This window comes from Lates calcarifer, linkage group LG13 (genome assembly GCF_001640805.2).
Source record: "Lates calcarifer isolate ASB-BC8 linkage group LG13, TLL_Latcal_v3, whole genome shotgun sequence".
Lineage (NCBI taxonomy): Eukaryota > Metazoa > Chordata > Actinopteri > Centropomidae > Lates > Lates calcarifer.
In genome coordinates this window covers 16841001-16860902 of record NC_066845.1, presented here as the reverse complement: position 1 = coordinate 16860902, position 19902 = coordinate 16841001, and the positions used below count along the sequence as shown (strand labels likewise).

At 41.5% G+C, this 19902-nt stretch overlaps 1 protein-coding gene across 3 annotated transcripts in view; it reads left to right on the top strand.

Moving 5' to 3' along the window:
- The window catches only part of rimbp2b (RIMS binding protein 2b), a 79890-nt gene that overhangs the window by 5365 nt on the left and 54623 nt on the right, over nucleotides 1-19902 (top strand). For all 3 annotated transcript variants that reach the window (XM_051075111.1, XM_051075113.1, XM_051075112.1), the window contains exon 5: nucleotides 7116-7253. In XM_051075111.1, coding sequence (XP_050931068.1) covers nucleotides 7116-7253 — 138 coding nt within the window. The remainder of the gene's footprint in view (nucleotides 1-7115; nucleotides 7254-19902) is intronic.

Genomic DNA, 19902 nt, shown 5'->3' with positions numbered 1-19902 from the left:
GGTGGTTAGGTGGGCAGGCAGAACAACGAAGCACGTTGCTGGAAGGGTTTATTGACAGGATTGTCTGTGACTGCTGAGAATAAGACAGAGAGTGACCTATTCTGATTAAGGAAGAACAAAGGTATCCTGGAGAGGGAGCACAGCTTAGTGCTGCAGCGCATTGCACTGCCTCTGCACCCCTGCATGTCTGTGTCTGTGTGACTAAGCGTGCGTGTGTGTGTGTGAGAAAGTGAGAGAGAGAGAGAGAGAGAGGGAAAGGGGGCGTGTTGATGTGTGTGCTCTGCTGCACAGCCACGGTAGTGTGAGCTGAATGATGCTCGCTGGCTGTCTCCCTCTCTCTCTCCCTGCGCTGCCTGGCTGTGCCTCTTTCTGCCGAGCATTGATGAACCATTTTATGCTACAGAGCTGCCATAGCCATCGTCCTGGTCCCACTGCTGGCTTCTGTTCTGTCCTGCCAACACAGTAGGAAACGCCTGCCACTGCATCGGTCCTTTAACTGCTGCTGCTAAGGTACTGTACTGTCTACTGTCTGCTGTCAAGCCGTGTGTTTTTCTGAACCAAGGATTGTTGTACTGGCTCTGCTGCAGGATCCCTGTGCTGCTGCTGCTGCTGCTGCTTCTACTGGAGGGATAAGGATAATCATAACATGTCTTAGTGTCTTTGACTCTTAGCAGCTAAGATAATTGAAATGTGTTCCTGCTTATTATACTGTTCACTAATAGCCCTCTACCCTACCATGCATTTCTTAAGCGATGGATCAGTCTGTTTCGGGCTGTTCTGCTCATGAGTGCAGGTTTGACAGCACTGTGAAGAGCCAGAGGGCATTGCACATCATTTGCATGCAGTAAGGATCCACTGCCATATTTTTATATTGTTTCCATTTCTTGTCCTAACTGAAAACATGCTGCCGGATGTTAAGAGAGTACTTCAGTTGGCAAAGCCGAAGCAGTGTGTTTATTGTCTTTGGGTGATATAACATGATTTTTGGGGTTGACGTTGGTTCCGGTTGTCACTGCCATGTCTGTCAGAAGGGTCTTTCTGTCGAGTCTAAATGTATCAGAGATGTGTTTTAAGTTGAGAAAAGCATTAGCGGCTACTGAAGTTAGGTTAATAAATTGGAGATATAAATGCTAATTGGAGAAGAGCAGTCATCTGATACTCATCAATTTGCTTGCATGGAATTTATTGAACATTTGTGTAGATTATCCACCGACCGTGTATACCAGTAGAATATTATCAATACCAGGGTGTTAAGACAACAACTGATACTGTATGGTTGGTGTATTTTTTCCCCTTTTCTGAAAAGGTGTCCTTGAATGTGTGCGTATGCATTATGAATTAATGTGTATTGTAGGGGGGCATTTATAGATGTGTAAAGGAGATAAGTGTTTCTGTATGTTGTGTCAGTAGCCTCAGAGCTCAATTTACAGTGAGACAAGATCCTATAGGTGGCAGTCATGAGAGCAGAGGGCAGCAGTGGGAACAGACAACGAGGGCTGAACTGAGATTTTCACTGTGAGAAAATACGTTGTGTGTGTATGTATGTGCACTTGTGCACAGGTATGGCTGTCTCTGCTGCCTCCCAAGGTCGTTCATTTGAAGAGCTTCTATAATTAGGACTGTCAGTCTCGACCCACACCTCAGATATGAGAGAGCACTCTGACGACAAACTCCTATTCATACTGTAGCTCCGCCTGTCCACCTTAACAAGCAGGCATGGCCATTCATCATTTCGCTGGTTATCCCTGAGCTGCCAGCAAGTGACTTTTATCTTCACTACGCACAGGAGACAGGTATACATATTTGTAACCCAAATTTGTTTGCTTTGCAATGAGTTGATTGCAAGAGAGGTGGTGGGAGGGTGGTGTAGTTGGGGTAGTTCAAGGAGGGATGAAGAGCACTGTTTAGCATTTTTTAAATCCAGCCTTAGGTCAGATAATATTTGCATTAAATTCTTGGTGTTTATTTCCTCCCTCTGGTTGTACTGAATGGGTGGGGTTTACCGCATTGGGAGTTCAGACATTTTGCTTCTGTCACAGAAAACTATAGTGAATTTAAATTAGAAAGTGTCTGCTCTCTGATTTTATACCATATTGACCATCTGGTATTAGCCATATGCTATATGAAGAAGTCCAGAGCACACTGGAGTGTGATATTTGAGACAGTTAAATATTTAATAATAATATTAAATAATAAAATATAATAATTTAAAAATTCTATTAAAAATGTAACCAGTATTTACTGAGTGGGACAGTAAATTTGCAGTACTGATTTATTCTTATTTATTTTGGCTGCTTGGGACAACATTGACATGTTATCACCTTTAAAGTTAATATTGCAAGCTTGTTAGCAAACTGTTTCTTATTTTCACACACACCAGACGTGGAGCAACACGAGCATTCATTTGGAGTTGTGTTTATGCCCACTTGTAAAATGTCACTTGTAAAAAGTCCAATATTTACTTAAAACAATTTAGCTCTGTTTTTGCTCTCCAGCAGCTCCTGACGGAAATATCTGTCTCTTTGCTGCTAAATACTCCACTATCTGAAGTGTGCTGGGCAGGTAAAATACAGTGGAATTGTCTTCTCCCCTTTCTTTTTTACCAATGAAATCAGCTACCTGCAGCTGCTTCTGGAAATGAAGCTGATGACAGCACTGAGTGCACCAGAAGAGTGTGATGACCTGTAATGGTTCTGAAGCTATGTAGTAAGTTGCCAATGGTGTTCAGAAAAAATGAACCTCATCTGTTTGTGGTGGTGCAGCTGCTATGCTTAGGTCCATATAAAAAATCGTTAACACTCTCAAGAGTCATGTAGCTGTCGCACAGATTGTATTGTTTGAAACCTTGAGTTGTGACAGAATTATTTTCTTATTGCATAAGATTGATAGCATTGCTAGTATGAAGCATCGTCTCCTGTGCTGGTGTGACCAAAAGTGAGAGGAGGATTGCTGAGGTTCTGAACATGGCTGCTCAGTGGAGCAGCATGAGTGGTGCATGGCTCAGCATGGTCCTGAGTGACTGAGGCTAGGCTGTAGTAACAGCTGGAATACTGCTGCTGCTGGCGCCTGGATGTGGCCTGGATAAGGCACGTGACCCCGCCACAGTGTGAGGCATTAGTGATATGAACAGCAGGGTCCACGGCTGCTGTTACATAACACCATCTTCACTGGGAAATCTCTGTAAAGATGGCTCCGGGAGACTCAGTGACAGCAGAGCGAAAGTGCATTATCATTGTCAGCAGCCGCATCACTTGCTCTGATTGTTGGACTGTCCTGTGCATGACAAAGCAAGCATGTGTATCTCATATGTCCTCAGGGTAACTTCATGTGAAGGCAGATTAATGTAGACATTTTGTGCTATATAAGCCTCCAGACTAAATCCACTCTACACACATGGTCATTGTGTTTGTGTACATGTTCATCTGCATATGTGGATCTACTTGCATGTGTCTTTGCATCAGTGTGTGAGTGTTGCAGTTTGTATTTTTGCATAATATGTGGACGTGTATGTTTACATTCAGCACATGTTTATGTTACACCATAGCTCCTGCAGCTCAAATGTAATGTAAGTAGATATGTTGTGCCAGCTGTTGTCATATCTGCAGTTTGACTGACTGCTGTAGTCGGGCTCAGACGTTTGGGAGGGACTGGTTGCTGACTTCGCTGGAGGTCAGAGGAGAGTAGCCAGTAATCACCTCAGGGATCTGACTGCATTCATAATTGATTGTTCCTGGAGTTGATCAGGGCTGTCCACTCAGTCAGATGGACAACACTGATCTGGTGTAAACAGCATGAGATTAGATGAACCCCCAGAAGTTAGCTCTAGTGTTTCATTGATAGCATGATGCTATTTTTTTCTACTCCAGTTTAATAAATATGACACAATACTCATTTGTCAATGTGACATCTTCACAGCTTATGGACAGGTCCTTGATTTTCTTTAAAGGAATTCAGTGCTTAAAAGGGACTCTGAGGCAAGACCTCTCTTGTGCATCAATAGAATTTTACTTCACACTAGCCAAACTTGACTAATAAAACTTGTAAAACCCAAAACATACAGTAAGGATAATTTTAAGAGATTGTGCTTAATGACTCTGAACTCTCAGTAAGTCGTTGTTTGTGGGCAGCTCAGTGAGGTGGAGGGCTGTTTGGATCTGTTCTGAAAGGTGGACTATCCTGACTAAGGGCGGGGTTGGGGATGATTATGTGGATCTTGCCAAAATCCACAGGCAGTGATGATTATTTGTCAGGATTTGCTTTGTAATAAAAAAGCTTATCTCCACAGGTTCAATCTCGGCCTCTATCTCTGTTTCTGCCTTAATGCTTACGTTATCTGCTTTGTCCACACCATACATTTTCTTTAGAAAGTAAAATTGTGTTCAGTCACATGTTGCATACATTAATCAAACCCAGACTGGCTAAATTGTATTTTTCCAAAAAAGGCGATACAGACAGTTTTCATTCCTGGTTCATCTGATCAGGATACAGCTGACAACAAGAGCTGATGTCTGCTGTGGTTGTTGAACACCATGTCCAATGTTCATGTCCTTTATATGGACACACTGTACTCGGTGTATTGTCCACCATGTTGTAGGTTAATTGCACACTCTTTGATAACATATTATTGGCAGGCAGTACTACAGACACACTGTGCCAGTCAGTTCAAGGCACACTTGCTGTTTCTACACCACTTTTAATGTTGAGGATGATTAATGGAATGCTAATGTGCCCCAGAGTTAAGGCTTTGTGTTTATGTGGGGATGTAATTGATTCTAATGTCCTGATCAAGTGGAATTTCATGGCAGTTTACTAGAAAAAAAGGCTGGGCTGTGCAGTGAAAGCTGCAGCATGATGATTCCTTTTTTTTGCAGTGATTCATCTTTGTTAACTGTATGATAGGGCACACTACATTGTTCTGTGTTATAGGTCTCTGTGGGGTTGGTAAGCTTGCTGTCCAATCTGCTGCTTCCATGCTGGCCCATCAATGAACAGGGGCACAGGGTAATTGCATGAAGAAACTGTAATAAGGTGGATTGAATTAGCTTTGCCCTGACTAAAATGAATTAAAGAGGCCATCATGACATACAGACTCCCAAACTAACTCATTATACCTGCTCAGCCAAATATATCATAATATACTGTATTATTGTAGAGATGCTGACAATCTAGGGTAACAGCCCAACATGAGTTTGTGCAAATGGCTGTATGGTGGAATAATGAACAGCATCTAATTTTGCCTTAATTAGAAATGCCTGCATGACTATTTGTTCTAATATGGATGAAAACAGAAGGCTAACCCTCGGCCCTGACAATTATCACAAATAATGAGCTCTTATTGTTCTGACATGCCGATCACTCAGATGCTATGTGCGCGGTTTGAGCAGGCTAAACACTTTGAGAGTTTATGTTACTTCTCAACAGTTTCAGTCACAAATAATTTCATGTACATGTAGTTTTCTAAACTCTAAACAAGTAGGTGTTTAGACCAGAGTCATGGTCTAATGGATGGATTACTGTATGAAGAGGATAATAAGTCACTTTGTTGGCAGCAGATGTTAGAGGGAAGAGCTTCTGAGCACCTATGAAGGTTGAGGTGGATGGAGGGGCTTCATGGCTGTAGGAGTTGTGCCTTGCAGCAGGGGTATGGGGCAGGGCAGAGACAGCCTGTGTCCAGATGTCTGTTTGCGTTAGGGAGGTTATGGCACTGCCTCCTGCCATGAGAAACAAACACTAATTGCCCACTGGCCCCGGGTTGGAGATGTGCAGCTGGGGACATGTGGCTAAAAATAGCACTGCTTGTTCCCATGAGTGGCGGGCACACAGCACCATAGCATTAGTATTCAGCACTAAAGCATGGCATGGACAAAAAAGGTCATCTTCTGGCCACGGCCACAAATGTCAGGGTGGGGTACAAAGCGACACCAGCACAGGGCGGGTGAACTGCAAGCAGCACCTCAGGCTTCGCCCCCATATGGACCAACCTACTGAACTATCGTCCTCTGTCTGAAGACTTGCAGGAAAATGTCACATGGAAACAGCCAAGCGAGTGTCATGACATCTTGTGTTCTGTTTGTAGCCCAGCAGCATCCACACTTGTTCCATGAAGTCTTTACCTCCATGTAGCGATGGCCCTCCATGCTCGAGTCGAGTTACAGCTCTCCCTCTATGACACAAAAGCAGCATCTGGTTCCACCTGACTGGAGCTATGAATAATTTAATAGGGGGCATTATTATTTCCAGCCAACTCCACTAGCTTGGCAATAACAAGCAGTTTAGGTAGTGCTATCAGCGTTGCTGGCTAAGTGGTTGAACATGGAGAGAGGATGTTATTTTACCTCGTTGGCATCTTATACTTGTGTGGGTTTGTAAGTATCTGGGTGAATGAGTGCTTAAGTGTTATTTTTCACTGAAACAGTGGGTCAACATGTTGCTTGGTTGTTTGCAGATTTTGGAATGTCAGCAAACAGAGCTGTGTGAAACATCTGGGTGACTGGGTTAATACAATTAAGTTACCATTATACCAATCAGTTGATGTCTTGTGACATGCACAGATTATCAAGCACAACCCATTGGCACTTTATTTATTTTTACAGCTAATCCATTATACAAACATTTTTTTTTCTGTTTTTATTGTGTATGATTTTTTTAAAAACAGAATTTCACAGGAGTGCCTTTATTTTCCATGCAGTCAGAGTTGAGTTGAACACTGTGTTCACCATGTGCTCAAAGCAGCAGGTGGGCAGGTAGTCCAGTAGATACTTTATTCCTTCTATTGTCAAATTGAGTCTGTGAAGATCAATGAAGGGAAAACACACTCTGTTTGCACTGCATGAGTGTAGCTGTTAGCTGTTTTTCCACTCAGACCACCTGCTGGCTCTAAGCAGCCACTCACCCACACTTACAGATAGAGTGCTAGCAGATTTCATCACCAGTGGAACTTAGCAGCAGTTGGTGAAGGTTTATTTGGAAAAAAAAATGCCAAAAACTGCACAGTCAAATTGTAAAACAGTCATTGTGGTAACTAACCACTGTGGGAAAGTATTATTATTACTATAATAATTTAAATGAAACGCTTTAAATGAGCTTTTGTGTTCTCATCTGTTTCTCCCTTGCAGCTAAGAAATGAAGTTTTGCCCCACCACCTCCCAAGTGTGCAGCATTTGGACAGCTTTCGTCTTCTAGAAGACAACAGCAGTGCTCCGAGACTCAACCCAGAGACTCTGAGCCACCAAAGGCTAAAGCAGAAGTTACTGGTGAGTTCTGAATGTGAGAGGGAGATAAGAGCTTGTTGGATGTTGGACTTGGCATGGACCATTAGGGGCAGCTGAAGACTGATGTGGAGGCATTTGCTTTCAGCAGTTGTCTGGCTTTCATGTTCCTCTCCCTGCTTTGGATTGTGAACTTGTGAACCATGAGTTATTTTTCCTCCAGTTGTTGGTTTAATTTTGAAATGAGCTGTGTTTGCTTCTGCTTGTGTTCATGTAGAATCATCATTGGGATTAATTGGGGTCAAAGTGGCAGTTTTCTCAGTAGTTCATGACCACTGACCATGTCAGAGAAAGCTCAGGAGACAACGCCTCTTAACTTAGGCCTGTGCATTCACTTCATCAATGTCCGGGGAGACCAAGCCCAGAGGAAGTTGTTGGCAGACTGCTCCTTTGGCTCTCCTAGCATACTTTTAAATGACATTAAACCATCCATATTTTCCTAATGAAAAATTGGCTTGAGAGGACATGTAACTTTATTTAATGTCAGTGATACTAAGTTCGCAGCATTAGTTTTATGTCGGAGATTGTGTAGAAGATTTTGATAAAACTATATATACAGTAAAATCAATGGCACTATGTAGCAGTTTCAGTATTTTCATCAATTGCAAATGAAATAATACATCAGTTGTTTTGAGGTAAAAGTTTATTATTTTCAAAAATATGTTAATGCTATTAGCTGGTGTCTAATTCTGGTTTCCTGTGTTCTTGTATATAGGTGCTACTACAGAGCACTTAAGCAACCCATCTACAGCGGTCAGATGATTAATTTTCTCAGTTAAAATTATGTTTAAATATTCACAAAACATGGCATATTGTTTAAACAATGTGGTTTAAGTACTGTTGTACCTGTTCAGTGTCATTTCCTGTGGAGTAAAAGAACCCAGTAGCCATGCTGTTGAAAATGTCATGGAGAGTAAACAATAGGTTTCCAGAGTGAAGCTGGCTCCGTCCTCCTCAGGCTTCCTCAAGGCTGCGATCTCACAGCAGAGGCTGCTTGTAATTCCCTCGGCTTCCCCTGACGTCTGTGGTTCAATATGAATGAGCTGCATCGATTAGACCTCAGTGTGTTGCTTGCACAAAGGGTGTGTGTGTGTGTGTGTGTGTGTGTGTGTGTGTGTTTTGAGGGAGGCTGCTGGCTTTCTCTTCTGTGTCTCCTCATCACTTACCAGACTGTTGTTTTCACAGAGGGCGATGTTATGGGTGACATCTTTTGGCTGAACCATAAACCGAAGCTTTGTTATTAGCAGCTTCTATGTGTTAAAGAACAGTCAATGTAACTGATATTTCCTACTGGTATAAAGAGGGAAGGAATTTTATTGGCAGTAATGGTAACATAACACACTAACAACACTAACAAAGGTGTTGTCTGTATCAGTTTTCTTTTTCCATGTTTCCTGGTTTTAGTTTGGATACACACAGTTGCACAAACACACATGATATTCTCACATACCTTTCACAACCCTCAACCCTTCTTGTCTCACACACTGAGAGTGTAGCTTCCTTGTGTTAAAGGCCACCAGCTGTAGTCTATAGGGGCGCGAGGTTAGCACTACTGACTGTAATTTTTTGCATAATGATGATGTTGTGAACTCTATTTTTAAACTCTCCGCCTGCTTGTGACTGGGCTACTTGATAATTACCTTGTCAACATTTCGTAAGAGCTCGCCTGCCATTTCGGTCATGTGTAGCAGCATTTTCAACACAACTATGGTGAATAATAGTATGTTTCTTAAAAGCTGGATTGTAAATGAATTTGTCAGACCACCTAAAAATCTTGCAACAATTATGTGTAAAGGACATTTAATCATGTATTTGCCTGCATATGCTTGTGACATTTACTGGACAGAATGCTAAATGTGAAACACAGAGTTTTGGTATTACTTGGTAGTTGTTACCTTCTTTCAGTCTTAATTCGCTGCATCTTCTGATAATTATAACATCCTTGAACTGAGGTTTGGTCGCACAAAAGCTCTTCCCTCGTACCTTTGGTGGTTGCTGGGAAACAAGTGTTTTGAAGTCAATGTGCATCCTATCACGTCATTAAGCTGGTGTTTTGCACCACTCAGTCAACAGAGAAATGGACTGGGAGGAACACGGGTATTGGTGAGGAGGTGGGTGGGTTGAAGGTGGTGTTGTTAGTTCCCTCAAGTGGAAAAACAGCTGATTATGGATCCTGAAAGACTGACGTAGCATCTGTAATTACCAATACTGCACAGTCCTACGCAAAAAGTGAGTGAAGTGGTAATGAAAAACTGACAGAGCATGAGGCGTGTCTTCAGCAAGCTCCATTAACCTGCAGCTCTGTTATCTTATGATGGAGATGCAATCAACAAACTGCACCCTGGTAAAGGTATCCTCCTTGTGTATACAGCTGTCTGTAGCTGTTACATCTTTCGCAGCGAGTGTGTTTTCCTGTGAGCAATCTTGATAGAAGTGACACTTTTTTTTAAACTTTGCCCTAGAGATTTTGTGCTCTTTTTTTTACCTTTGTTGCTTGTCCTCTTTTAGGCATGCAGACTTGTGCTAAAGAGGGAATTTCACAAATACTGAGTTATAGTTGTTATTTTGCAGAAGCTGACATTTACATAATGTTTTTCTCTGTTTAGGACTTTTTAGTTTAGGACCGCAGGAGTTTTTGAGATCAAGGAAAGTGACAGATGAAAGAAGCATTCACTTTCTCGCCTGTAAATTATACATCTACACTTTTGGAATAGGAATGTAATTAAAGTCTTATGTTTAAGTCACATTTAGATATAACATATGCTCATTTGATCTGTTGTCATATCAGTGCATCCAAAGAGCCAGTTTTCTGACTTTTTGCAGTTGGTCTCAGGAGTGCAAAAGCAGAAGCAGCAAAACATAAACACAGCTCACGTTCACTGTCAAATCCTCTTTCTAAAAAGCAAAAGCAAAAGTGACACTATTCTAATAATGGTTGTGTGTAGCACACAGAGTAGCACACTCTTTGCAAACATCAGCCAGCATTAGACTGTATAAGCTGGTGGTCATACCAGACCAAGCAAGGTTGTATCAGCAAAACCCCTGCAGATAATGAATTCAAAAAACTGTCAAATTTTGCCAGTGGATTCAACTTGCTATTTGCAAGAGGGAGATTGTGTTATGTCTTCTTTCAAAAGTTTCATGTGCTTGCTTTAAATTGTCTTGAAAGTCTGATTGTAACGAGGTGAGATGTTTTTCTACCTGACAAGTCTGTCCTCATCCATGTTTTCTTCCTGCTGTGCTGCAGGGGTAAACTTTTGAGGTAAATTGGCAGGCATTCCAGGATGTCAAAAGAAGAAAACACGCACATCCATCAAAGACTGATCGAAGTGAGCGTTTGAGCATTTTTCAGCACTGAGCATTCGATAGATGTGAGTTGCATGAACAGATGTGCTGTTTAAAGTGGAGAAGACTTACCGATTTACTGCCCAATGTGATGTGTGATGTTTTAGTAAAGAGTAAGGCAGTGCAGTTCTCTTAGTATCTTTGCAAAAGATTGTTTCCGTCTTTACATCAGTCTCATTGTCGTAGCTGAGATGGCAACAGGCAAAACTTATTAAGGATGTGAACACTTTCTCCTCGGCTAACTCCTGCTCTCATAACTATTCATGACTGGGAGCAGGCCTACAGTCAGGCCTACAGGTTTACTCGGGCTGCATTCAGTTTGATGGTCAAGTGAATCAGCAGGCCAAGGCACATTTGAGTGTTGTTCATAAATATGCATCACAGAGATTGCAAAAATCACTGTCCCATCATGTTCTTTAGAACTAAAAATATTCTCTGTTGGCAACTTAATGTCTCATATAATCTCTCCTACACCACCATCAATACCAGATTTGTCATTTCTTCATTTTTATTCATACCCAGAAAACATAAACATCACACAGAAAGGGCTGAATTGGTCTCCCTCTTACTATGAGACTACAGTGCTAACCACTGAACCACAATGTTGCACAAGATTTAATGACACTTTGAATCCTTCACCATGAACTGCTGACGCTGCCCAAACACTGTGTTCTTGGTTTTCTTGTGCCACATAATGCTGAAAAATTTCCCCTGATCAATCTTCACTACTTTGTTAGTGTTACCTTACAACTCTTACTAACACACTCAGGTTGAAATTTCTGTTACATAAGACAAACAGGTGTAGATGCAGTTTTGTGGTTAAGTAATTTATTTCTAAAAGTGAGCATGGTATTTTTGGGGGAGGGCCCTGCGCTGGGGGCCAACCTCATGTTTACATCACTTGTAATGAAATTAGAGCCGTGTGGCGCCCACACTACAGGCCTCCACTGTTCCTCTAATTCAATTACCCCCCTTATTAACGCTCAGATGCTGCTGGCTGACCCAGGACCGCACACTGCTTTTGCTACACACCATTCACTCAGCAACTCTTTCTGCTTCTCCAATGGACTGACAAGTTATCAGTCATTGTCTTACTGACGCACAGGATCAACCAGGTTTCTCCTTGAATCAGATTTGTTTGTTTATGACTGTGGTAGCAACCCCAAGTCTCCCTACTGTGATAGCAAATACAGGTAAAGGAAATGGTTTACATGCCTAACATTGTGCAGAATGTGTGAGAATCTACAGTAAGATTGGTTTCTATTTTTTAGTGTGTTTCCTTGCTTTGCTTATTATTTGTCTGTAGGATGTCAAAACCCCCAAACTATAATAAGCTATAATAAACAGAAAAATGCAATTTGCCCAAATGTATGAAAACACTGAGGTGCAGTGAATTTCAATATTGAGACTTTCAGTCAGGTTTATTCTCAATGACTTTTTAAGAGATTTATCAGCTAGTGCATTATAAAGCTTGACTGATGTTCCAAAGGTGTTATTTTTTACCTCATGATCCAATATTGAAGCCTTGCACCTTGTAGACTTGACAGTGGATATGGAAATGATGAGCTGACATTAGAGACCACCTCTAAAGCGCTTCAAACTAACTTTATGTGGAACTTTTTAAATCATGCAGTATGACTGAGTAATGAGCAATGAATAAAATTGCAGTAAAATACAAATTACAACCAAAAAAAATGAAGCACTCTAGGTGATTTCTAACTTTTGGTGGAGGCCCTGTCCAGTTAAAAATCTGGACACAGATATGATTATAAATATTTTGTGATATAAACAGATAATAGTTTAAATAGATAATAGTACCCAATTCAACTTGCATTATTTAATAGAAAAAGTGAAACAGTGAATATTTAGTATTTTTAGCTTCAGATGACATAAAATGACTTAAAATTGTGGTTAATAAATTTGATTTTAATAATTGAATATAATTGCTTCAACATCAATCAATGTACAGAGAAAAAATGATCATTTGTAAGCTTTGACTGTCTTATTTCCTGACTGAGATACAAGTCTTGAATGTAAACTGCAAGACTGTGTTGCTATTGGAACAAGGCCCATCGCCTCTCTGCTGTAACAGGTCTGCAACGAGCTGGCGGGATGTATGGCTTGATTTAACACACAGGGTGTCTGGTGCCAGCATGCACACCGGCGAGGGCAAACACACACACACACAAACACACATATGTACACAGCACTGTATGAGATAAGATAGACTTTATTTATCCCACTTGTGGGAGATTTACATGTTAGAGCAGCAAGAAACAAGAGTAACAAAAATAGAAAAAGAAAAGATAAAAATATAATATAATATAAAAAAGGCAAGAAGGGTAAAAAAAATAAAAAATAAAGTGCAGCAATTAGCATTAAAAAACTCTGTAATAAACATAAATGTGCATTTTGTAATATAGGAAAATTGTGATAATGTCAATGACAGTGACAGTGTATGATGTCAGTGGTTGGGCCTTTACCTCACCAGATAAGAGTACACTTATGATGCTGAGATAACATTTATCACAGCCATATCAGAGAGAGTGCATAGAGGGAGAGAGTCCTTTCCAGTCTCCTCCAGGGTCAGGTGTTTCTGAGCCTGCTGACACCAGCCACCTTCATCTACAGTCTGGCCTGTCATGATAGCCATGAGCATTAGCATCACTCCAGTCTCATCACTCCTGCATTCATTCAGCAGTGGTTTGGTATCCTCTAGTCACCATTACTGCAGATTTGAGATAACAATATGGTGGTACAGTAATATTAAATAAAATCTGTAAAATAAAGATATACAGTATGTTGCCCTGATAGCATCATATTATGCTGAACTAAAAGAGACAACATTAAAAATAGCAGTAGAAACATTGCTTCATATAACTGATTAAAATGCTGGGGGAAGTGTCTGAAGTTAAGCCGGTTAATGGGTTTATCACAGGTTTGCAGAATCCCCTGTCTTTTGACCCGCTTGAGTGCATGCATGATACAATGAGGCTAAATCATCTCATGCCCATATTCAGGATTTCAAGCTAAATCTCTGCCAAGTTTCTTAATCTCTAGCCACTGCATTGGGCTTATTAAAATTTCAATCTGCTACAGGCTCTCTTTCTCGCCTCACAGGATGAATGTGCCCTTTTAATAATGTAACTGGTTTTAACAAGATCGTAAAATGTTCATCTAACTTTCATAAGCCCTGTTAGCAAAGTGACAAATTCATGTGATGGCAGGAATCACTTTGGCAGTCCTTCAGTTTTAGAAATGAGAACACAGTCAGTTTATCATTATTTTTTTCTTTGAGTGCAGCTCTGTGGAGGCCAGAGAGTTGTGCCTAAGTTTATAGCAGCCTGCAGGGAGGGCTGAGCTTGTTGCTGTGTCACCCCTGTGGCCCTGAAATAGAGGTAAGCCATGATGGGGTAGATTTAGATTGGCCTTCTGGTAACTGATAGTGCTCCACTGAACACTCCCCTTCTCCTCTGCCTCATCTATAATGTATATGAGTTACACAGGGCTAAACCCTGAAAACACAACCTTTTCAGACTCAGCTACAGCATCTGCCATGTGATGGCTTTTATAATCCATTTATTGCTAATGAGCTCTTTCTGTTTTTACGCTCTTTAATACAGTATGTGGTTCAGTGACATTAGTTGAACTGGGGCAGGGTCAGGGTGGCGTGAATGCAAAAGCTGCTGGCTGCTTTAGCTGAGTGTGTGTGTGCTTCTGTCTCTCAGGCGATGTTGGAGTAATGTCACCTTCATAGGGAGATTAAAATATGTAGCAGGCGTGCATTGATTTTTGGACTGGCCACTGGTATTTATGGACTCAGCCAGTGCATAAATATTGATACTTGCTCTCCTAGAGAAAGATCTGACTTCTCTGTGTTTGTGGACTCATGTGCCATTTGAGTTAAAGAATATGAAAAATATGGAAAGATGCTGGATATAAAACAATAATTTGTAGCACATGTGTTTTGGTAACCTAAATCTGCCTGTGACCCAGCAGCAGCTTAATAAGGTCATTCCCATTATGTGGTGGCTAATTACAATGCCTGTCATTGAAGTCCCCAAGCTGCACAGTCAAGTAAAAGAGCAGTTTAAAGGCGCAGTTCACGTCTAAACACAAAGAAGACATATTTTATTCTTTAACCTGAACCTGAAGTGCTAATTGTTTTTGTGAAATTTGTAGCCATGCTAGCAGTGTGGTTATATGAATGGAAATGTTGGTTGGTTGGTTGGTCTACCACTTTGGTCCACACAGTTGGATGTGGATGGCATGCAGTGTGTTAGACAATTGACAGTTGAGACTACAAAACAGGAAGAGACAGGGGTCCCCTGTGGTTATATGGTATTTGTCTTAATCACTGGACCACCATGATGCTCCTATCCATCCATTTAAGTTTGGTGCTACAGCCATTACCTAAATCTACACTGAGATTTAGGTAATGACTATTAATAATTAATTGTTCTTTTATTTTATAAATATGCACATTTGTTGAGCGCATTACCTGCTTTGTTTTGAAATCTTTTTAAAATTGTAAATTGTCAGGAGGTGGTGATTGTGTTCAGTCTAGTGCCCCTTAATTAAATTGGTGCCTGGGTGGAATTAAAGGCCAACGATGGCTGCCAGCGTTTCTGGTACAGACAGAGGAGCTGACTGATAAGCCAGCCACTCACAGTGTCAGAAGAGTTGTGATGAGCTGTGTCTGTGTCTGGAGTGTTGTTACTGTATGCTGCTATAACCCTCTCTTGCTTCCTTGAATTGCCCCTTTGTCTCAGTTGGGAGTGCTTGTTCATCTGAGCGTTTTGTTCAGTGGTTAGGCTTTTTTTTCTCAGAGCTTGTTGTTGACTGTTAAATTCAGACTCCTGCCTCTTGCTGCATTTGAGATGCTGTCCTCTGCAAGGTTTTGCTCTTAGTACGTACTTTGGGATGAGTGTGTGGGGCAAGTGGCCCGGACAGGCCGACTTGGGATGACTCACACTGCTGACATGACTTTTTGTCCAATGAGTTCACCAGAAAAAGGTTGTTTTCTGGGTCATTTGCTTAGATTGCATCTCTCTCCCTCTCTCCCTTTCCTCCTCATTCCTTTTCTGTTTTTTTCAGTTGAAGTCTAAGGTATCACACAGCTTTCCCGTGAAATGAGAACCAGCTCGGGAAAGTCCTGCGATTGTGCTGATTAAAGCAAAATTCATCCAAAACATCTACTCTACTTTTTTATTTTTTTATTTTATTCGAATGCAAAACAGGTACAAGGAGCCAATCTCCCACTCCCAGAGCTACATCTGAATGTACTCTGCAACTAAAAGCGTGTCTGACATAGGTCTTACAGAACAAAAGATAAGATAAGATAAGATAATCCTTTATTAGTCCTACATTGGGGAAATGTACATTGTTGCAGCAGCATCAGAGCCTGAAAAAGGGCACAAGATATGTATGACAAGATATAAGCAAGCATATAAAAATATAAACATAAGAACAGTATAAACAGGACAATGTAATAAAATTATGGACAAAAGAGCAATATACACAGGACTACATACATAGAGACAGAACAAAATACAGATATTGCACATTTTGAAATGGTATTGCACACGGTGAATGACTGATAAACAGCTGTTTTGTTAGGATGGATTAAAGCGCAGAACCTAGTGAAATGGTCCATGTGAGTATGTGGTGTACTAGGAGCAGTGCTGGTTGTAGTGTCTGACAGCGGCAGGAAGGAAGGACCTGCGATACCTCTCCTTCACACACTTTGGGTGAGGCAGCCTATTGCTGAAGGAGCTGCTCAGTGCTGTCAGACTGTCCTGCATAGGGTGGAACTCACTGTCCATCAGGGATGATCCTCTTCTCTCCCACCACCTCCACCGGGTCTAGGGGGCACCCCAGGACAGCGCTGGCCTTCTTGATCAGCTTGTCCAGTCTCTTCCAGTCATCTCCATAGAAGATGGCTGATGCCATAACAGTGTCATAAAAAGTCCTCAGGAGTGCCCCCTGCACTCCAAAGGACCTGGGTCTCCTCAGCAGGTAGAGTCTGCTCTGAGCCTCTTAGAAAATTCTTCTTATAAAGTATGGCAACAATTAACACTTGACTGAATATTGAAGTTGCACTGCCTAAGAGAATAAGATAACGTCCAGAAAATGGTTGGGATACTTGTTTACATTGTTAAAAGAAGCATTTTTACCTTTGCTGAAAACAGACTGTCCTTTATCACATGTAGTTGTTAAGCTGACCTTGAGTTCATATTAATTTACTGTGTCAAACACAGGACTTATCAGTTAAAGTCTGCGATGGTGTATTATTGTGCAACTGGAGCTCTGGCAGCATGCAGTAATTTAATCAGCAGGCTTGGGTAGCAGCATGGACTTCAGCTGAACGTCAGGATCAGGTTGCAGACTTATGCTGTGGTTTCAGAATTCTGCGAAGAGAGGTCTGTCTATCTCTCGTCTATCTCTATCTCTGCTACGGTCTGGACAGACTTGTGGAGACCAAAACCTGCCAGTTGTTACCTGCTGCCTGTCTGGATATGAGGGAACTAGTCTTTAAGGCTTGCACTGTTGCTGTGTGGGAGAAGGTAAGGCCAGGCCAGTGAAAGTAACCTTTGTGCAAAGTGGCTGAAAAAAATTCAGGAGATCGGGGGAACATTCAGTCATGTGGGTTGAACTGTGAACCATGATGTTGTAACCAGCCTGTCTCAGGGCCAGTCTTCTTACCTGCTTTTTAGAGCAATTAATTATATTATTATTATTCATTATAGTCAAACTAAAGGATTGCTGGAATCCTACTGCTATTGCATTTAAAAGACCCAATTTTGTTCGTAAATAATCATTCTTTGTAGAATTTAATGTTTCATTGATTTAATTGATTCCTCTTTCAAATTTGGGTAATTTGGGTAATTAAGTCGTTTTTGTAGAAACTGCATATCGTAGGAAATGTTGACTTTAACAAGTCATTTAATCTCATATTCAGTTGAAATTTTTACATAAAGGCTTTGAGAAATTCTGCCAGTGGTGTGAGATAGCTCCACCTCCATCCAGTGCAGTCCTTCAGGAAATTTCGAGAAAAAAACATGATCACTTGACGGCAAAACAAGGCACACCTCCAGCAGACCTTGTATTTAGACAGATCATAACTGTAAAGGAGCAGGATTATGACACTTTGTTGGCCCTGATGTTATATGATAAATGTTTTGCATTTTGTGCAGATTTGATGCAATAATTATTTTCACTATTGATTAATAAGATTCTTTTTTAAATTAATTTAAATTAAGTTTATTGATTATTGACATCTTCAGATGTCTTTTTTTGTCTGGCCAATAGTCCAGTATCCAAAAATATTCAGTTTACAGTAACATAAAACTGCTCCAACATGAGCAAATCCTCATTTTGGAGATGCTAGAGTGAGCATTTGGAGATTCACTAAATAACTGACTTAAGTAATAAAACAATTGTCAAAATTATTGCTGATTATTTCCTAAATTTGCTTTGAGGAGTATTTTACATTTATCCTACGTTCTCTACCATTTCATAGCTTGTTACGTACATTGATGTATACAGGCCTATCTTCATTACAGTAACATGACCACAATGGAAAAACGATTATTCAAACATTAGCCTAGGCTTTGGCCCAACCCATCAGTGTCTGAGGCTCTGATCATTCAATAGACTACACTGGAGCTGCTGTGCTGACCTGCTGTTGCACAACACAGAGATTGCATATACGTTTACCAACTGGGAGTCCTTTACCTGCTGTTGTTCGATATTGTGGGAGATCTGAATCCTGTTAAAGAGACGGGGTGTTTGGTATTTCCTTGCTGCATTGCTGCCATAAGCACTGTGTTCGACTTAAAGAATGCCTCTCCCCTCTTTTCCTCTCTCTGCACTGATGATGACTCACACTCCAACACACCCTGCAGAAATCTCCTCTCATGCACCCGAGAGAGAGAGAGAGCAAGAGCGAGGGGGGGGGTGAGAGAGAGAGAGAGAGAGAGAGAGAGAGAGACAGAGACAGAGACAGAGAGAGAGAGAGAGAGAGAGAGAGATGTGCTCTTTTATGTGGCTCTTATACACACAATACCTGTTCATGTGTGCTGCTCTACCTGCTCTGTCTGTTTACAGAAATACCTGTACTCATCAGTATTCCCTATGGTTCCCTGTAGGGTGGAAATGCAGCTGGTGTTTTCTGTGTTGCTAAACCCTTGAGTGCATTTTGCATTTATTTGGGCAACCAATTCTCTTATCTGCAACCAAGGGGCTTCAGGAGTGCGTTTAAATTCATCAGATAAAGTTAATACCTCAAAAAAAGGTGACGTTAAACCCTGAATCCCAAATAGCACAAATTTGAGGCATTATTTTAAGTGAGGGTGGTGAGTGTCAGATCAAAGCATCAGCAAATGTTGCATCCATAAAGAGTTGAGGTGGAAAGGTGCCATTTATAGGTTGTCCTCATGATCCCCTCACCGTGGGCTGCCCTCCAGTAAGCAAGCTAACATTGTGTGACATTTGCAGTGATGCTGAAGTCCAGCCTGCACGTGCTCCAGTGCCGTAGGTCCGCTGCCCTCAGGAATTCCACTTCTCTGGAAATAGAAAAAGAGCAAAGAGACCGAGCGTGATTAATGGCCATATATGTGCAGCAGAAAACACAACAGGCCTGTCTGCCGCCATTTCCTAACACACGGTCTCACGGGCTGGGAATTACATAACATCTGCAAAGATGCTCGTGCTGATTCTTAATTGCTTTAGTTCGTTTATTGTACGTGATTGCGGCTGCGTGGCCTTGTGCAATTCACACGTGTCAGGTGGGATCACAGTCAACAGTGAGATGTGAGAGGTTTCAGATTCGGAGTGGTTTGGCCTGCAGCGGGTCTCTGTCCTCTTATTTACCATGCCCCCTAGTTCAGCTCTCAGGACTGTCTTTGGAAGAAATGTTTTATCTCTCCCCCCTTGTGCCAGTCTGGATTTGACTGGCACTCTGTTTTTTTCTACTAAGAATGTGCTATTTTTAGCACACTGTGTCAAAACACGGCTGTCTCATCCTGTGTATGTATGTGTTCACTGAAATAACTTCCCTCCCCCAGAAGGCTTGAATGGTCTCTTCAGCTACATGTGCTGAAGCCCTGTTTGCTGTGCTTCACACTGCATGCAGACCCATTACATAACCCTGTGCATCAGCCGAGGGGCCACCGGGCCAGAATGGTAGCCAGCTACCAATCACTCTCCCTTTCTTCCCTTTCTTTCCTGTTTTCATCTCTCTCTGTGCCTCTCTGTTTTACCCCCCCATACCAAATTACAGCAGTCT